The sequence below is a fragment of the Anopheles maculipalpis genome, chromosome 2RL, assembly GCF_943734695.1.
Source record: "Anopheles maculipalpis chromosome 2RL, idAnoMacuDA_375_x, whole genome shotgun sequence".
Taxonomy (NCBI): Eukaryota; Metazoa; Arthropoda; class Insecta; order Diptera; family Culicidae; genus Anopheles; species Anopheles maculipalpis.
The window spans coordinates 65,420,552-65,435,889 of record NC_064871.1 but is presented as its reverse complement, the minus strand read 5'-3'; the positions used below and the strand labels follow the sequence as shown (position 1 = coordinate 65,435,889).

Sequence of the window (15,338 nt, the reverse complement as noted above, 5' to 3'; positions counted from 1 at the left end):
AATCCCTTCTTCTTGTATTCATTCTTATCAACTACTTTCTGATGGCGGGCTTTTTATTTTTCACCAATTTGGTATTTGGTAATTTTTTCGCGATCCTCACGAAACAATTTATCCGTAATAGGCATTATATTGCACTGATTTGTTTTAATGCACTTCATTACTCTGGTGCAGCATCATAATTCAAGGAACTCAGGTCTGTGGTGTAATGTCGCAAATAACAAAAATTGCATAAGACTATTGATTTGTTCCGTTGTTACTTGTATACTCGATTCGGTAAAGTCCTATCATTCTCATTTTTCTTTTTTTAATTCCGGCAGATGGACACCCTTAGCGAGACGATAATTATGCGCCGCCCAGTGACCTATTTCTTCTAGCACTAAGGCTTCTCAGGAGAAAAACACGAACTTAAGCAACAATGGTTGAAACTCAACACTTTTACATACGATCTACATAAAGGAGCAAAAAAATTACCTCCAACCAATTCCCACACTAGCGTTCTTTTTTTTTATACGGGTTAACTGTCCGCAGTTTTGCATTAGCTTCTATTGCTTAAAAAAGGCAAAACACTAAACTAACTTGCTCTACAAACTACAATTGCTGGGTGAGAGAATGAAGAGAAATGGAAAGGGTGTTTGTGGAGCTTGTTTTCCTATTCGAAGTAGTAGTAATTACCATTAAAAAAAGGCACAGTATCTGTAATACACACGTTTGATCAAACACGTGTTCCTGGCCGAAAAACAAACAAAAAAAAAATCAGTAAAATGATTTATAATGAAACTACTCTCTACCTACAAATTCTTCTCCATTGGGTGTACTGACAAAATCCACTGTGAAAACACAGTTCCATTCCCATTACAGATCATCCCGCGCGGCTCTCACGGCCCTGTGTGCACATTACACACATCGCAGTGAAAACATCTGACAAATCCAACCCAAAACCGAGGGTTACTGCTTACGATCGCTTAGGATTCAACGCAAACCGCATTTGCAGCGGCGAGCGTTGTTGTATCCCGGCGGCTTCAACTCGACGCCACTTCAACCGATTTCGTGGACTCCTCAGATACTACTGCGCTTTCCTTCTTGTCACCGTCCTGTTCATCGAACGGTATACCGGCGGCCGTTTTTTGCATCGTTTCCATTAGCATACGATCGACCTCCTCCTGGTTGGCCTGGACCGATGCCGGTTGCTGCGGTTGACTTTGGCCAGCCTCTTTTTGGCGCTTTTCAATTTCATTCTTGAAGTTGGCAATTTCTTTGGAGCTGGATGGATTGGACGATAAATTTGAGTTATAAAATTTATGTTATTTATGTGTTTATTAATTTAATAGTTTCATTGTCTGCCCGTGGTGTTTAGCAATTTATATTGCTTAGTAACTAGAGCAGAGGGAAGAAGGCATGGCATAATAATTATGATAGTGGTTACAAGGAAATTGTGGAGTCCATGGGACGGGTACGGAAATAAGAAATTGAAAGATGATGAAACTCAAACATTTCGTGATCATTATTAAACGAGGAGCAAACTCTTAACCAAGGATCATTCTAAGGGATAAATAAAGGAGGTCTTTAACGAAGACGACAAGAAGGAACAAATAGATTAATAGAAGAGCAAAGAAAAGGAACGTCGAGTTCAGAGGAAAGAATACAGGTAATGAAGCAGGAGGAAGTAGGAGTAGGAAATCACAGAGGAACGTGTTGTGAGTGCCAACACACCTCACACAACTTACCTAATTTGTACAAAAATGATACCATTGATTGCGTTCAGCATGTCCAGCACCGAGCCCATCGACGGTGGTTGTATGTGGATCGGCGGTAAGCCAGTGCTCAGCAACTTTCCGTTGGCAAAGTTCATCTTCTTCTGCAGCACAACCGCTTGCTGTGTCAGGTGGCGTAGACATTCGGAAGATTCTTGCGTCTTTTCGTGGCTCTCGCCGAGCTGCAACGAAATTGGTTCAACACATTTAACGTCAGCTGATCAACATACTCAGCAATCGATCATCGTCGCGACACTTTACCTGTTGCTTGTAAATCGCATACGTTTCCTTCTCATTGACCAGCGCCGATCGGAAGTCTCCCATGCAGCTTTGCGTTCGGGCCACCAGATGATAGCTGACGGCCACCTTCAGAGACTTTTCGCCATAGTATCGAATGTTCAAAGCGAGAGCGTGCTCCAAAAAGCGAAGCGATAGTTCATACTCTCCGACAGCGTGAAGGATCAGACTGATATTGCTCTGTAATTTTTTTAAGCATTCGCATCAGTAAACTGTACCGATTCTAGGGAAGATGAGCTTGAAAACGTAAACTGTTACTTACATCCATAAGGGCAATATCTGGATGATTTTCACCACACACGATAGTCGCCAGATATCGGGCACGGTATAGCAACTTGAGTGCGGTACTAATTTGACTGTTAGCAAAGCAGTACAATGCAAGATGGGCCTGAAAAGGGAGGGTAAATTAGTGCATATCCGTAAATATATTTACAGGGTTTCCCAGAACACCCAGAAGAACTTCTCTACTGATGGTCTTTACGTGTCCCATCAATTTTATATTTCAGCTATTTGATTTGTTTAGCTAAGTGTGGGTTTTTCCTGCTTAGTGTTCTATTACGTGTTTTGTAGCATATGTTTGTGCTTTTAATTATTTATGTATTTTTAGTTTTCTATGCTGTTTGTTGTTGTTGCTCAATTCCTATTTTTGTCTGCTCTGGTGCTGAGTTATTTTCTTCTTCTTAGATAAAATTTGTTCCCACAGGTATTTATGAGTTCAGACTATTGGTGTGATTCTATGTTTATGTTAGTACTGTGGTTTGGCCTTTTGTTCTTTAAGAAATCAAACTTCAGGAAATCCCTAGCCTTATTTTGGTCATTATGTATTACGTGTGAGGTATTTTAATTCTTCTCAGATATATATCAATACTTACATATTCCGAAATCGTATACGGATGATCGACACCATTCACACGTTCGCTCATCAGTACGGCACGCTGCTGAATGGCAAGCGCTTCCTGTGGATCTCCCATGATGTAGCTCAACCGGGCCAACATGCGCAAGCACTGAGCATTCTCCGGATGCATCGCACCGTACACGTTGTTCAGCAGGTTAAGCGCCTCGCTAATCAGTCCGTATCCATCTTGAAAGTAACCCTGCTGAATCTTTGTCTGGCCAGTCGTGTAGAAGTTGTACGCATCAGACGCGCGTGGATTGATGTGTTTCACAACCGGGAACACATTCACAATATCCGCATCGGTAAACGTGGGTCTATTGCGCTGATCAAAGGCGTACTCTTGCAGCATAATCTGTACGCCCGTCTTCAAACAGAACGCACGCAACAAGCTTATCTTCTGTAATTTGAATGCACCTATCAGCGGTTCAATCGAGTCAATTTGGGTGGCTGCTTTACCCTCCTTAGAAGGCTCAACTGTCAATTCAAAATCCCAGTACGCTTTCAGCTCCTGTCGGATCTGTGACCACAGCGACTTCGACGTCAGCGACTGCCATTCACTATTATCGGACAAAGGAGACGAAAATGTAGTTTTTCTGCTACTACCACCACCACTACCATTTCCACCACTTCCTTTGCCACCACGTTTGCTCTGTTTGCTTTGCTTCTTGCCACCCCCCGAAGAGGACGATTTCGGACCAAACTCATCCGCCAGCTGTCCATCGACATCGCCACCATTACCGTTCGCGACGGGTTGGTAACCACCGGTCGACACGGTTAGGAAGCAGTTCAGGAAGTGGCTGATCGCGGCCGCCATACTCATAACATCCGTTTGCTGCAGATACGCAGTGAAGATATGCTTCGCACCGCGCACAATCAACTCCGACACGGCGATCGTATGCAAGTACTCGAGCTGTTTTATCTTTGCCAGCTGATCCACTACCTTGCCGAGGTAGCGCACGTTAATACCACGATTGTGCAGCAGTTCGGTCAGCGTAACACCATCCATCGGGGCGGACGAATGGTCAAGACACTCGTGCACGAAGCTCGGAATTTGGTGCTTTACCAAAAACACGGCCGCATCCTTCACCAGCTGCTTCTGGCGACGCAACGAGCGGGCTGCATTCGGATCATCGTCCACGTGTCGGATGCCGGGTGAGTAAACGTCCGGATTGAAACGAATGTCAAATTCATATTCCTTCAGCGAACCAACTGCTTCGCACACGCGCTTCACCACTTCCTTACTTTCGTTCATCTGATCGCTTGAAATAAGCGACTCGACCAACTTCTTTGCATCTTCCGTGTCCGCCTTCGGGATGGGACGAGACGTTGCCGTTTCTTTCACATCCTTAGCATCCTTTGAAATCTCCTTGGCTTCCTCCTTTTCGCCCTCCACCGCCGCCGCTTCAATCGCTGCCGCTGGTTTCGACTCATCGGAAGACGTCTTCTGTGCAGCGCCTGCCTTTTGTTCCTGTTTCTTTTTAACACACTGCTGCAACTGTACGGCGGCCAGCTTCATGAACATCAGATAGCGATTCTCTACGAATGCTTCCAACAATTCCTGCCGAAGACAGCACAGCTTGTGCCGGTGTTCAATCGGGAAGCCCATCGCTTTGCTATCGCTTCCAACCGCTTCCTCTTCGTCCGGCAATACGAGAAAATTGACATCCGGTGGGAAGGTACGGAGCAAATCGAGAATATAGTGCCTACCATCGTTACCGATAATACCCTTACATTCTACCGACGAGCACAGTTCGATCGCTTCCTGCTTATCGTTGTAAACGCTGTGTGGTTGAATTCGCAGATGTTTACCGGCAGCATTCAACAGCTCGAGATACTTCGGATGCGAAAGAACGGTCTTTCCGAAGTCGATCGATCCATACACAACTGATTGGTCTTGCTCACGCTCCAAAATGCCCGGTATAATGGACTGTGCCGTGACGCGATAGCCACGGTAATCGATCACTACCGTACCGAGCGTGTAGAGTCCTTCGACGTCCACCGCACTATACACACGCACACCGTGCAGATCGTTGCGTGGTGCCACAAAGGCAGCCGCATCTCCGCCGAGCTCCTTGTAATGATCGCGCACATCAAACCCGAGCGAGAAAAAGATATTATTCCAAATAAACATCTGCGTTTTCGCGTCCTCGCCCGGATTGATCGGCATTACGTTGCCATCGATAACGGCCATCGCGCCACGTGTTGCTGCCGTTACGAAATCGCTATGCACCTTGAAAATGGCTCGCTCGCGCAGCAAACGTTCGGGCAGCGTTGCTCGCGGCAGTTCCCGCGTTGTCTGTAGCTCTTCGTTCCAGTCGCGTGTCTGGCCTGGGATGTGCTCTTCGTAGCCAAGTTTCGACGAGAACGTGTCCTCCGCTCGGATGGCATCGATCGTGTGCTCCAATGCGGGAGCGGTCCATGTGTAGACCTGGTACGGTGTCGCCACACGCTCAAACGGATGCCGCTGGGTGCGTTTCTTTTGCATCTGAGAGAAGCATCGCCGGAAGGTGGCCGATATCTGCGATAACAGATCGATCAGCGAGTGTGAGAGGTAGCTCGGGTTAGCCGGTTGCGGATTGAATGTGTCGTCTGTCGACTGATTGACGTAGAATCCACGCGAACAGGCGGAAATGTGTAGCCGCTTGTCTTCCATCGTCACGACGTACAGATACATCAGGTCACCGTGCAGTTTGCGTGGCCCAGGCGGTGGATTCCAGGCCGACGTTGTTAACACCTTCAGCGGCTGTGGATTGCCCTTTTTGCCCGATCCTGGTTGTAGTGGAAGCAACGGACGCTCTTTCGCACCCGGCATGATAAAATCGGGCGGTGTACAGTCCACACTTTCTTGGCGTGTCTTTTTCTTCTCCATAATGTCACCCATCGTGATCGTATGCAGGAAGGTAAGTGAACTACAGTCCACCCCGTTATACGCATCCGCCGGGTCGAGCGATTTTAGAAGATCGCGCACGTGACGCACATGAATACGCGCCTCACGCATTGTGTACGGTTCTTCGACCACCCGAATTACCGAACCTTCCTGCAGTCCATCGATGTTTTTAAGCTCGGCAAAATTATCCAACGTGCGACCATCGAGTTGCAGTGAAAAGCAGGTCCGGTGGCAAGTGTCTTCACGGTCCATCAGCAGCTGGTGTATCTCCTGCACCAGCTCCATGCTCGACACCTGTATCGACAATGGTTCTACACCGGGCGAAAGAACCTGCACCGTGAAGCCGGTCTCCTGCATTAGCTTCATCACATCATCATCGCCGGTAGCTGATGCTTCCGACGGTGCTCCGCCACCTGCAACACCAGCACCATTTTTCTCATCCGCATCTGCATCGTTTACGGTAGTAGTCGCCGGATCCGACTCCTCCGAGCTAAGATGTCCATTCAGCCCGTTCTGTTCCACGTGACCGTTGCCGATCGTTTCCTTACTATCTCCTCCCACCGGAGGTGTTTTTGATTTGACATTCTGTTTTTTGTTTTTAGCAAAACCTGCAAAATGTTAAAGAAAAGTTAATCGACAGCTGACGACGAAGAGTTGCTTCGGAAATTGTAATCGAACATAAAGGAATTAAACAAATCAATCGTGTGATACTGGATAACGACTGGTCGACTATTTGCTATTGGTACCTTGTAGCGTTGTGTGGTGCGCTGAGTAAGAGTGAATGAGTGGTTAAAATGTTTCTAATCGCAAAGAACTTTAACCTCTTTTACGAATCGTTATCATCAAGCTCACTCCCAGAGAGTTGATAGTCGGCAGAAGGACCCAAATCACAAGGAGCGTCTCAACTCTTTTAGGATTCGAATCGTAAAGATTTGTGAAAACTCGTTTAGGATTCGAATCAACACAGAGTTTTGAAAACCGTTTTGGGGTTCGAAATGCAGCGAGTTGCCCAAACTGTTATGAGAGCCGTGAAGTCGTTCTGAGAGGTAATCCCGCCGTAACCCCAAAAACTATTAAAAGTAAAGTTTAAAGTGAAAGTAAGTAAGATATCTTCTTCTTCTTTGCTTAATCACCTTCCAACAAGGTCACGCCGGCCATCGGCTTACTAGACTACCGATACCACGTAGTTGGATAGTCAGTCCTCACTGCGGAGGGAAGATCCGGATGGGATTTGATCCTCGGTCCTGCCGTTTGAAGACCGGCGCCGCTGTCACCTACATCACCGGGCCGCCTTTGTGGATAGCACTACTTTGTGGATAGCATTTGTTTTGATTGATTGAATATGCTTTATCAATTATTTTGCATCCCTGTCTCTGATTTTTTTTTCACACAGTGTAGCTGAAACATACTGAAGGATTCAGCTAGTGACAAGAACTCTGGAGTCGCATATTAACAAGGCGAAGCCTCAGAATTAATGATAATACCAATCGCGAACCTGGTAATAAATATCGATTGCATAGATAGTTGATCGCAACTTTGAATTGATTACAAACATCACCTACCCTAGGTCAAAAGTCAACACTTATCCCTACGCACGAAGATGGGACTGTATATAAACATTTACCACATAGTTGCGGTACTCTCATATGCCTCAGAGACATGGACTCAGTCACAATTTGTGTCTTCTGAGGAAACTACTCTGAAATAAGGTAGTTCACATATTTGCAGGAAAACAGTGAAGAGCTCGTTACAACAACGAGCACTGCGAACTGTACAGCTATCTTAATATTGGGGCAGCGAATTAGAATTTCCGGGCTCTAATGACCCAACACCTAGTTACGTGTATCAGTCCCAATGGGCAGAGGTTGCGTGGTAGGCATCCAATTGATGATGTTACTGGCATAAAACGATGTAAAAAAAACATAAATGTAAAGGTTTTTTTTATATTGTAAATATAAAAATCTTCTTTTCGTTCTTCTTTCATAAGACGACAAGATCGACCGCAAAACCATTACGTAAAATCATTCGTCTTCACGTTCACGGAACTCGCGAACTCGATCACGTTCTCACTCTCGCACAACAAAACGTACAAGAAAAGAACGTAAGCCGCTGCTACTAATGCATCCGTGAGGAAACACGGCGCATGAAGAAATAGATTCACTTTCTTCTCTGTAACTGTGTGTGGCGGTATAAAAATAGGACCATTTCGGTGTACAAACAACGGACAGTGGGGATCATTCGCGTCAGGCGACTTGACCTTTAATTCGCTTCCCGTCCAAATACGCTACCCTTTTTACTTGGGCCCGAGAATATTACGGCCCAAGTGTGTAAGCATTTCAAACATCGCTTCTCTGTAATCGTGCGTATATGCATTTTTTTGTTGTTGTTGTTGGTGCATGATGCGAGCATAGACCTTGAACTTTGAGGGTCAAGAATGATTTTTTTGCTGTGTTTACATGAATAATTGACGAGTATAAATCGACACAACAAAAGCTTTCGGTAAGAAAAATAAAATCCATGAAACAGGTTAAAAACATCCATCAATTGCAATATGAATATTAATCCAAATTTCACTAACGAACCTTTTTATTGTACTTCAATTTCCCCAAGAAGTTATTTGATCGTTAAATTAGATGCTGAGCTTCAAAGCTCGACAAACTCAATAAATCAGTAACGAAGAAGGAAAGCAGGAGAGACTCGATCGAACAATGCATTTCACAAGCATACAAACACAAGGTGCTAAACAGGGACCGGATCCCAATTGCATTCCGTTCCTCTTGGTTCGATGTTTCTTTGACCAACAGTGTCTGCTTTACCCTGCCCTACTCGGGGAATACCTTTGCCACGTGATGACCGATGATGGGGTTCGAATTTTAAATCAAACCCGTCAGACGATGGTAGTACAACTCGTCCCCATCGTAGTCACTGCCGGAGGAGACCAACGACGACAGAGACTATTTATTTTTGAACCTATCCATCCCTCCTTCTGTCTATTCCGGGGTTGAACTTATCGGTTCGGTTGTGTGTTTTTCATCCTTCCATACCATTTGCAGCCGTCGAGCGAACAAGACTTTACACATTGGCACGGCATGACACTTCTTGGCGCATCGTACACCAAAAATAGACTGATTTAGAAGATGGAAATTCTCATTGGCTGGCTGAGCGATGAGCTTTAAAGTTGAGGTTTAAAACACATGTAAGTAGATCAGGGAAGGTAACAAAATTAATGGACTCTAGTAGTATCCGCGTTGAGAATGAATGAATTTACTATAGTTTTTCCTTTGACTGGATCATCACCCCTTTTTAATTTATGAGGTAAATACGAATAAACATGTAATTGCTCATTGATATTTGAACCCTGTTGAATTATCCATTTCTGCCAATACCATTTACCCACCCGTATGGCAGACAGTTGTGAATGAATGCTATGTTTATTATGCATTACATCGGATGTTAATGTTGTTTTTTAATGTTAACATTAGCCCTTCCCCTCAGGCACTCGACATATGTCATAAAAGCAAGTGCTCCGGACAAAGATTAAAAGACAAATCGCGGCCGCCGGTAGACAAACAAACCATAAAACGATCGTATCTTCGCGACCCACAAAAGGTGCCAATGTGCAACGCGGAAACGATCCCGCCGACAAAATGCATTCGCCCGCCGACATGCTTGATCCGTTGTCCCTTCCTAATGCAAACGATTTGTTTCTCTTGTTGTCTGGCAGATCGATTGCAGCAGCAGCACCGGCTAGTGTGTACACTTTTACGCGGATGTGTTGCCAAGTTCAAACATAAACCGCACAACACCCCGCACTTTGCTTACGGTGTCTAAAACATTACTTATTTTACCATTTTCCTATCGCCTGCGGTATTGGGTCGACTCATCCTTTCCCTCCCATCCCCCATAATCACCAGTCCCTCATGTCGATTTGCAATCAATCGAACGAAGAGTAAACTATCAATCGGACTGATAGATAGGCTGGACGCAGGTTTCATCATCGTGGACTTCACCACTTGAAAATCTTTCCCGACAGAAGGGTGGTCACATCAGCAGACGTCTCTGACCAAACTCTCCCCTCTTCTTTACTCACTCCGGTACAAATGCAAATTCCGGCAGCTCCGATAGTGAGATGGTGGTACAGTTGTCCCATTTAAGTCTGTTACCACAGGCCTGTCAACTACGAGAGTAAACCGTCCGCTCTTTTCCTGTTGTCAATTTTAGTTCGTTCATCGTAGGCATCATCTCTCGGGCCGTATGTACGTCGCGCTTACGCACTCTGCCCTGCTCGAGGGATCATCAGGGCCGAAAGATAAGAAAGGCGTGCTTGTCGCACAGCGCAAACACTCTTCTTCATCGAAACCTACGGTTACGCACCCAATCTTCTTAGGGAACAACACCACATTGCCTACAGTGGTCCCCTATTTCTGGAATAGAAGCGATCCAAAAGCAAAAGCCCGAGGATAGAGCCAACAGATTTAAAAAAAAAAAGCTGTCTTCCTCACTGCACTTCACTTGAAACATGTCAATTCGAAAGAAAGGTTTTACTGCCGAATGCGGTCTTTGGCCACTTCTCACACATGTGCTTATCGGGTGGACCAAGGCGATGCTCATCTGCATGCCTTTCGAAAATAGAGGTGGTACCGCTCGGGTGGGTTACAAATACGACACACAAAGAGACACAAATCTTTATCTTGCTACTCTCGGAGTAGAAATTGTGGCCTGGATGTGGTCTTCTTATCGGACGCTCGCACCTGAATAATGGTGGGATTACTAAAAGTATATAAATAAGAGGATATTACTTCTGGAATTTAGGATTTAATTGAAAATTTTTAACTTGCTTGTAAAATATGACAACTTGTCGTAGTAACTTTTATAGAAAAGAGTTTGAAATTAATGCAGTAAAAAAACTCACATCTTTTGAGGTAATTCTAAACAAATCATATTTTATGTTTTGGATAACACAAAACAAGTCTAGTTTGGGTTTAAATGTCTACTTCCGTAAGCTATTCCGAGAACTAATTACGAGAAAATCAAACAATCATAGCAGGCTCTCGCCAGCTAGCAAGCCTAGTCTAGGCAACGGTACGACTGGGGGTAGGTAAGGAAGATACTCATCATTTATGGAATATTTAAAAAAATGCCAGTATTTTTGTTTAAAAACTAAACATTTATCTACAAACTGCTATCAACCAGGTATCTTTCAGTTCCTTTTCTACCGGCGGATTATGGGCAAATTTATCGTTATTATTTGCCCATTACAACTCAAGCAAAACCATGCACAATGAAATGCATTGCCACACCGGTTCAAAAGTGTTGCACCACTTTGACAAACTTTCACAAACTGTGGCTACCTTTTCTTGTATTTAAGTTCACAAACTATGCTGCCGTCAAGTAAGCACATCGTACGGCAATTTACTCCAGAAACTAACAATTCTCCACCAAACTTATGTCCACCCAATGCTCAACGTGCATCCGTCAAACGAACTTGTAATTACGTAACTGATTATATGACTAGGGCGATGCGGGCGCACGGGTTTTTTCTTCGATTCACACCACGCGGTCTCCAACTACTACTAATCCCGATACCGGCATCGATGAAAACACATTCGATTATTCACAGGCAATTTCTGTTAAGGATTATGCTTTCGAAAGTGGATTGCATCATTTCTAGTAGCATTGGATTTCAACAGGCGAAAACTCAACGCATGTTTCGCAACCTAAAGAACTAAGCTAACCTTTCTTTTTTCCGCCAGAATCGCCACCTACAATCCCATCCGCACCGGGCGAGGACACCATTTCGGCGACGGCTTCCGGTGATTGTACACTTTCCGTTTCCAGAGCCATATTTCACAACCAGGCTCCTTCTTCCTGGGATCGTCGTCTACTGGGTTCGCACGTTTCGGTTGAAAGTCACTCTTCTTCCTTCGTAACTCTTTCGATCCCGGTGCACGAGATGCGGAAATCGTTGTTCACACACTAGTTTTACGCACAAACGCGAGCACGTACACGGTTCCCGTCGACGGAAAGGGGTGACAAAGCGAAACACCCGAAAGTTTTTCAATTTTCACTGAAAAGAACCAATCCGGCTTTTCCTCGTCCAAATTTTCCGTCCGTTCTCCGAAATCGCAAGGCACACACACACCACGGTGCACGCGCACACGACTAGACAGCTGTCAGGCTAAAGCTGTCAAAACAAAATGTGTTCAACGAGCGGTGTGGACATGTTTCTTTTGCACAACGAGTCGAAAACAATATTGACATTTGTGATTCCGATGAAAAGCAAAATGGATTCACAGAAAATGAGAAAAACTGGAAGGCCTTATAAAAATGACTTCATCATTTATGTCCTTACTAGGACATAACTGAATTTTATTTATTGTACTATATTCATTTCCTAAATGCCTGAAATACAGACACGAAAAAATACAGAATACAAAAAAAAAAATGAAATGTCCAGATGCTACTGTACATCGACTACTGTCCATGCCTTGAGATCCAATCATTGCAACAAAACAACAGCATTGGCATATGTAAACAAACCAACCAATTCTTCGACGCGTCCACTTTTGCTCAAATTCTAGCCAAAAAAGAACAGCAATCAAAATGGAAATACGCAACGAAGTAAAACAGAAGGACCAGGAAGTCGAAAAGAAAAAATTTGTCGTACGCAATGCTGCAGATGTACAGAGAGCCAAATTGGAGAAGCTCATGAAGAACCCGGTAAGAGAGAAACCTTTTGCCTACTTACCATCATATATTTCACCACATGCTGACCTTTTGCTTTTCCCCACAGGACAAACCAGTCATGATTCCGGCGCCGAGCAAAAATCGAGACTTCTCCACCGCCATTCCATCGTTTGTGCGAAACGTTATGGGTTCCAGTGCGGGCGCAGGTTCGGGCGAGTTTCACGTATATCGGCATCTGCGCCGGAAGGAGTACGCTCGACAGAAGCAAATTCAAGAGAAAAGTCATGCCGAACAGTTGGATGATGCGTTTCAGCAAAAGCTGGAGAACAACCGGAAAGCCGCTGAGGAACGAACCGCCAAGAAGCGCGCCAAACGTTTGAAGAAAAAGGCGAAACAAAAGGAACAGCGAGGAAAGAAGCCGAAGCTCAGCGAAAGTGGAAATGACATGTCCGAAGATACATCTGAGGAAGAGGAGGAGGAGGATGAGGAAGGAAACGATGGGACACCCGTTCAAGGTACAGACGCTGGGGATCCTCCGCAGCAGGAACGGGAAAGCGACAAGGAACAAAACGAATCAGAAAAATTAGATGATATTACGGGGAAAGAAAAGGATTCTAATAGGAACGATGAACCAACGCAGCTTGCGAACCAACCCACGGAAAACTCAGCACCACCATCCGAAGCGAATGCCGAAGATATTCAGCTTGAGACTGAAATAGATCCAAAAGATAGACCAAAAGATGCCGAAAATATGGAAAATAAGCCAGAAAATAAAGAAATTACAAATTAATGAACAAATTAAAATTGAATTATAAATTTAAAAATCCTAAACACAACCAAATCTTATTGGATGGTAAAGACTTATCAAAATAAATTCTCTTTGGACTCTTCTTGCCAAACAGCTCGGTAGAACGGTATGAAATAAGGAGGAAGGGAATAATAAAACTTTAAATATATTTGCACTCATTCTCTCTCTCTCTCTCTCGCAGCTCATATTCACTGTCAATGTTTTTCATAATATATATTTTTGTTTCTTGAAAATTATAATCCCGTTTCATTTTCGTAACGCATATGTTTAGCATTCTGTAGTTTGTAGCTTGTTTTATACCCTTTCAGAATATTAAAGAACTGAGCTCAGCTGCTTGACCCTTGCCTTTGCGAGCACGTGACCATTTAACAGTATCTGCCACAATCCGTCCTCGCTAAACCGTTTCTTCCTCCCGCGCGTCAGATCGTTTCGTCGTTGTAGATTTAAATTTTATTTACCATGAAGGAAATAAAATCAAATCATGCTCATGTGCCCACCACTACCGGATAGAACCGGAGGGTTTGGGGCACTGTGCTCCGACGACCATTCCTTTTTCATTATCATGCGCATGCATGCTTCCGATTTTTTTTATTTATTTGATGGAACACATTCATTGCACACGCGTTTCTCGGTAAATCTCACACATGTTTCATTTTTAATCCGACGTAAGCGGGGACATTTATCTATTCGCAAACGGTTTTATGATCTTAATGCAATGTTGATGCTGAGCTTGGGTAGAACTATTCTCCCTTTTTGACCATGCTTATGCTCTCCCGGCCAACAAACAGTTCCCCTGTCAAGGCTTTCGCTTTTTTGCTTTGTTTTAGAACGCATTTAACACTATATTGTTGTCGTTGCAAAACTAGAGGTAGCATGCAACGGTAGCCATATTCGGTAGCAATTATAATAGATAATCATAATAATAGTAGTATTAGCAGTTGTAATTATGTTTCGTTCCCAGCATCAGCTCTTGCACTTTTCTATCTGCGTTCGTTTTATATCTCACTGAAACGCGTTTTTGATGTTTCGCTTTCGTTTCGCAATCTGAGGGCATTAGAAATAGATTTAATAATTTAAATAGTATGAAACAAGTCGCACACTTTCACGCATTTTCGCATTTTTACCTCTTCTCCTGCTGTTTTACTGCGCGCCGATGATTGATTAACCCTTCAGAGTAAACGCCGTTGCCGTTTTGTGAAATGGTAGAGGAAGTACTTCTACTCATTCAATTTCTACCATCACCACCAATACGCCACAACACATGTTGACTTCCGTCTTTTCTTACTCCGGTTACTCTCTGCTCAAGTTGTTGAACACCATCGTCTTTCGCACACCAGCAATGAACGACAGGTTGTCAGTCTGGTGATAACATTTTAAAGAAAAGGAACATGTGCACATACGATCGAACTGATTTTATCCAGCTCAATTGATTCAGTGTCCCCTGTTTCTGCTAAAATGCTACACGCTTTTCAATGCTAATCCACAAAAAAAGGTTCGTGCGTATTACGCGTGTGCTGTAACAATATGTACAATATGGACTGTGAGTTACATAAAATAACAATCGAGCCACTGTTCGTTTCGTAAAGTTTAAGTTTTTAAGGACAGAGAGAGTGTAAAACTTCTGTTCTAAAACTAACCCGACTGCGTGATTTATTCAGCTCGATTCTAAAACAATCTTATCAAACGTTTTCCTATTCGCACTATGTACAAACAGCTTTCGACAAAGCAAAGCCAATTTTACTAGGTCATATACAAGACCGTACCAAAACTGGAACCTGAATGCTATGTGGTATCGATCTTCCAGGGGTGACTCTTGTCGCCATAACATCAATTTGTTCAACTATCCCATTCTCTTTCCCAATTCCAGCTCTCTTTATCTCTCGCTTCTTGGCTTAACGACCATCTAAGGTTAACGCCAGCCATTGAATGGATAACTAGGACTCGCAGATACCACATGGTTGGATAATCCTCAGTCCTCACTTTAAGGAACGGATCAAGATGGGATTTGAACTC

General features: G+C 44.0%; 3 protein-coding genes across 3 annotated transcripts in view; 2 read left to right on the top strand and 1 right to left on the bottom strand.

Moving 5' to 3' along the window:
- Positions 1–15,338, top strand: part of LOC126556435 (uncharacterized) — a 507,197-nt gene that overhangs the window by 201,150 nt on the left and 290,709 nt on the right. The window lies entirely within an intron of this gene.
- Positions 1,019–11,750, bottom strand: LOC126568759 (clustered mitochondria protein homolog). The gene is made up of 6 exons (XM_050225365.1): positions 11,566–11,750; positions 2,921–6,438; positions 2,311–2,436; positions 2,013–2,228; positions 1,725–1,933; positions 1,019–1,260 (listed from the first exon to the last, which is right to left on the bottom strand). Exons 1-6 carry the CDS (start codon positions 11,672–11,674, stop codon positions 1,020–1,022), a joined length of 4,419 nt encoding a protein of 1,472 aa, XP_050081322.1. The 5' UTR covers positions 11,675–11,750; the 3' UTR covers position 1,019.
- On the top strand, positions 12,393–13,649 carry LOC126567392 (PRKR-interacting protein 1 homolog). Its single transcript, XM_050223613.1, has 3 exons — positions 12,393–12,550; positions 12,624–13,279; positions 13,634–13,649. Exons 1-3 carry the CDS (start codon positions 12,434–12,436, stop codon positions 13,647–13,649), a joined length of 789 nt encoding a protein of 262 aa, XP_050079570.1. The 5' UTR covers positions 12,393–12,433.